The sequence below is a fragment of the Gadus morhua genome, chromosome 23 (assembly GCF_902167405.1).
Source record: "Gadus morhua chromosome 23, gadMor3.0, whole genome shotgun sequence".
Classification (NCBI taxonomy): Eukaryota; Metazoa; Chordata; class Actinopteri; order Gadiformes; family Gadidae; genus Gadus; species Gadus morhua.
The window spans coordinates 11364906-11370115 of NC_044070.1; the positions used below are offsets into that span (position 1 = coordinate 11364906).

General features: G+C 49.8%; 1 protein-coding gene across 1 annotated transcript; it reads right to left on the bottom strand.

The window, feature by feature from the left end:
- Positions 1 to 249: 249 nt before the first annotated feature.
- tgif1 (TGFB-induced factor homeobox 1) lies at positions 250 to 4405 on the bottom strand. The gene is made up of 3 exons (XM_030348855.1): positions 4119 to 4405; positions 2318 to 2532; positions 250 to 1773 (listed from the first exon to the last, which is right to left on the bottom strand). Exons 1-3 carry the CDS (start codon positions 4132 to 4134, stop codon positions 1048 to 1050), a joined length of 957 nt encoding a protein of 318 aa, XP_030204715.1. The 5' UTR covers positions 4135 to 4405; the 3' UTR covers positions 250 to 1047.
- Between the last annotated feature and the right edge of the window lie 805 nt (positions 4406 to 5210).

Sequence of the window (5210 nt, forward strand, 5' to 3'; positions counted from 1 at the left end):
GAGGGCGGTGTTAAGATCAGATATTATCAACCACAAACCAAGGGATTAATAGTATGTCAACCTAAACAACTGCTTGACTCCTTCTAGCCAAGAATGATTGAGAACGATATGCACCGGTGGCCATTTCAACCCTGAACCAGCACTAATTTATGCATGGTTGCCTTAAAAAGCGCTTCATGATTGCAATTATTCATTATTATCCAAGTATCTTGAGTCCAGACTTCCAGCAGGAAAAAATTAACTTTTCAGAGGTTTAGAAAAAAACAAAACTTTATTTGAATTGCAAGTGACCTCTTCTCGCCACAAACAGTATGAAAACAAATCACATCTGTGGGCATGGAATCACATGAACTATACACATTGTACATAAAAGGTATTTAGTTCTGTAGTTTAGTGTGTTTGGCTGACTGGCCTTAGCATCGCGGAGGGACGGCTGGGTCAGACACCCCCTCCCTGCTGGAAAACAAACTTTACCTTTAACAGGAAATGGAGACGTTGTTTAAAAAGGGCAAAAACTGTAAAAGCAAAATCCAAAAAATTACAACAAAATAACGATATTCTTATGAAAATATATAACATGAACTACAGTAGTGATGTCATAAATGCAGAATATTGTTCTGAGACACTGAGATGAACTTCGCTGCCTCAGTGGGCCAACCAATCAGCAACTGGTCTACGAAATGTAAAAAATAAAAGGAAAACGTGTGGAATCGACCAATCCCGGTACGGAATAAGATCTCCGACTCCCTCCCCTTTCTCATCGTTTAAAAGGAATAACATAAAGCAGGCAGCGTTAGTCTGACAATTGTTTTTTGGTCCCTGTGTGCAAAAAGATGGAGCATGTAGAAAATAACATGCACACGAAGAAATCATAAACAGCCAAGGCACCTGAATAACGTCTCTTGTTCAACCCGGAACCTCCTTCTCCACCACGGATGGTTCCTTGAAGTGGGCGGGGCTTACCGCAGGCCGGCCCCGCCTTCCCACCTCACCATCGAGTCACTGAACGGTGGAGCGCCTGCTCCTCTTCCTGCTTCTCCTGCCGGTCTAGGGGACCAGCTGCTTGGCCTGGAGCTCCATCTCCGCGGCCCTCTTGAGGGCCACATCCACCAGGAGCTGGAAGCCGCTGAAGTCCTGGGTGAGGTCTGGGGGCGTCGGAGGGGGAGTGTTGAACAGCCCGCTGCTGCTGGGGCTCAGACTGCCCTCCAGGGAGGAGCTGATGGAGGTCAGGAGGGAGGCGATGGAGGACGCGGTGATGACATCGGGGGCCAGGGCGACGGAGGTCATGGAGGATGTGGGAGAGGAGGGGTGCTGGTGCTGACCGTCGCTGGGGGGCGTGTCCTCTTGGAACCTCGTGGCGCCTGCCGCCCCCCGGTCCGTCTCCGTGGTGACCGCGAGGGGGGGGATGCTGGCCTGCATCGCCGTGGTGACAGTGGTGTGACAGATGACTGAGGGCCGGAGGGGCAGGGAGGGAGATGAAGAGGAGGAGGAGGAGGAGGAGGATGATGAAGAGGAAGAAGAGGGGGAAGAGGCCTTCCGTAGGACACCCGGCAGGGCAGCGTGGCAGCCGGACGGGTGCAGCACCCGCTGGTCGTAACCGTCGTCGGCGCTGGGCGGCGTGCCGGGCGGCTTGGGCGACTGGGAGCCGTCGGAGAAGCTGTCCCCGGACTTGGAGCTCTTCCGGGAGATGGTGAACTGGTCAGGGTCCTTGCCGTCCTTACGGAGCATCTCCGGGAGCAGGCGCCGCCGGGCATTGATGAACCAGTTACACACCTGGGGATCAAACACACACACACACACACAATTAGTTTCAGATCACAGAAACATGTGGAGCCACCGCACACACACTTGGTGTCAGATCCCAGGTACATGTGGAGCCACCACACACACACTTAGTGTCAGATCACAGGTAAACTAGGAGCAACCACACACACTTTGTTTCAGATGCATCTTGGTAGCAAAACCGCTGGTTTAAACTTGCTTCTTCGGTTTTGAAAATGATGATGCAGCAATATTGGTCAAAACAAACAAGACCTAGAAGGACAAGCTAGGCGGAGGCTAAGCTAGGAGGAGCTGCCTGGGAAAGGGGAGCAAGGAGAGGAGAGGATAAGAGTGAAGGGTAGAAGATAGAGGACAGAAAAAGAGAGGAGGAGAGGGGAGAAGACGATCAGATACATGGAAAGAGGGGGTTCCCCCCCCCTTCCAGAGCCAGAAATACTCTCACGCCCCCCGTGTCCTCGTGGTCAACCCTCCTTCATCCTAGCATCCCCGCAGACCTCCTCATGAGGCTGCCCCCCAGTGCCCCGTCTCCCCCTACCTGCAGGGTAGAGAGCTGCGTCTGGCGGGACAGCTGGGCCTTCTCGTTCTCCGAGGGGTAGGCGTTGTAGCGGTGCTCGTACAGCCAGTCCCGCAGGATCTGCACCGACTCCTTGGGAAGGTTCCCACGCCGCTTCCTCTTCCCGCCGCTGGACGACAGGTCCAACGGAGCGCTGTCCTCGTCCTCCGACTCGCTGGCCGACAGCATCATCATGCCTGGGGGGGGGGGGGAAAGGGAAGGCGAGTTGAACATTTTATTTTATTTAGTTATTTTCAGCACTGTACATCGTTTTTTAGGCAATTGTGTTCATGCATGCTACAGTTAGGATACGAGTGGGTGAGTGAAAACAACTATAGTATGGGTCCTCCATGTGCTAACCCGCCTGTAGCCCCGCCCTCAAGTCTGCTCGGCAGCTGATGTGTCAGAGCTGTCATCTCGCTGCACCATGTGATTCATATAGGAGGAAGGGGCGGGAGAGACCTTCACAAAAGGCAGATCTGACGGCGCTGTTTGTGTCTGCGAGGGTTATAAAACCTGCCTGACAAACACTGCCGAGGTCGGGCCGCATGCCACGACTAACATCCCAGACGATCAAGGAAACAATTATTGACTAAATGGGGAATTCCTCCCTAACGAGTTTTTTTTGTTGTTGTTGGCTGCTTTCACTCGTTCTTTGTTTTTCTTGAATCCTCCTCTCATTACAAACGCACTTGTTCGACGTGTTAAACATTGACGTGGACTTTTTATTTAACTCACTGGGGGGGGGGGGGGGGGGGTTAACAGAGTTGGTGACTTTGCGTTTTGATGGTTGAACAAGTTTCAGAAATAAACAAACAACTTTAACTTTTACCACGTTTATAGGTTGGAGCAGGTAAAATGTAAGAAGGGTTTCCGTGGCGGAGATTTGCGCTGCAGCGGGATGAGGTCACCGGGGGGAGGGGACCTGTGGCTGCTGCGTCTCGCAGACTAAACAAAAGAATCCTGTGGAGTCTCGGCTTCTTTGTGTGTTCGCTTCAAAAAGTTTTTTCCAGACCAACTGCTGCTCTTTCGACTCCAAATCATTCCCGGTAGACTTAAATCTCTATCGCCATCGAGAGGGGATAACATTAAAACGACTAGAAAGTTTCCCGCGGAGAGCTTGTCTGCTGGGTAAGTTTGAAGAAGTTGTGAGTCTATTGTGTTGTCTGAGGACCACGAGGTCAGGGACCGGAGAGCAACACACGCATACACACACTTCTCTTCGAGGTCACAAAACACTGAAACAAACTCTCTCACTGCGTCCCCCCTACAACAAGATTCCCTCAATAATATCAGCTGCAACATGGGCCTTTGAACCTTCTTCGGATGAGTAAAGTATGGGCTATCAACACGGAGGAACAGTTGCTAAACTACAATAAACTTAATCGCTTTTCAAAGCGTCCCCCCTACACACACAGGTTTAACGTCTTGTTGTATGGTCGCCACATGTAGAACCACCATGGCAGGTAAACGGGTTCAACTAAACAACACTCGACCCTTTAACAGCATAAAGTTAAAGCCTTGAATACATCAAAAGCGGTAGTGATACATTAAGTGTGAATGTGTTGATATATGCTGGGCTGTCTGTGTTCATGGCTGGTAGGTAGCGGCGTGTGTGTGTGGAGGTTATAAAGTGGTAGGATGGACGTCCCGCAGCACATGGACGAGCTGGAGGAGACAATGGACTGCATGGCGCACGGAGGCGCACGGCGATTACCGTCAACAATTCGGTTACATTACGCTCTTTTGCATACGATATCCACTTTTAAACGCAGGAGCTTACCCTTTTTTGACTTCATCTCTGCGATTAAATCCTTTTTTCGCCGTTCGCCACGGACGAAGCGCAGTCGTCAGTTTCCTCAAGTCGCTGCAGTTTTTCCTCCAGATATTCCCAGCGTGTATCTGAACTGTCGAGATTCTCCTGTAACACAACACTTCTTGTTTGCTCTGCTTTTCTGGTAATATGTTTTCCCCTTCCAGCGTGTTTCGGGAGAGAGTGACCTGAGACGTGCACTAAAAGCCGTCTGGCCGTGTGTTTGATCGAGGATTTGGGTGACAGCTATCTCTGACAGCTGTGTGACTCAACCGCTAAGACCCGCCCACCAGCCAGGACTCTGACATCAGCAGCCTGGAGACACACAACGACACGCACTACACAACACTATTCACACTCAAAATCAAAACACTACAACGCACACACCCTGTAGATACGCATATTACATGCTACACAAAACTATGCATACACAACACTGCGACACACACAGCTTGTAGAGACACAATAACACACCCTACACATCAGCATCACTATGCACAAACGATACACAGCACTGCAACACAAACGGCCTGTAGAGACACACAGTAACAAACCCTACACTACACTATACACATACTACGCAGAATACAGCCTACCGACATACTAATGCACACAAACAACAAAAGTTCACACATACAGCCTGAAGACACACATGGCAAACGCAATAAAACACTACACACTACAGACATACAGCTTGTAGAGACAGAACAATAATACACAATAATAAAACTGCACACTACACGAGACTACACTATATGCACAAAACTACACAACACAACACACACCCGTAGAGACAATATTACACACGGCACAACAAATAAAGCCGGGTAAAGACCCACAGTAACACACAAACGTCGGTATAACAGCACTCTGCACTACACAATACATTATACAAAAAGCATGTCTTGTGTATTTTCAGTTTCTTGTGTGATATGCTCATCAAAACCCTGTTTTTCAGCCTTATCACAACACAACGACAGACTTGAGGAGTGACGTCACACGTGTCTCTCGAACCGCGAGAGGGAATCAGACTCGATGTTGTTTATGAATCGGTGCGACAGA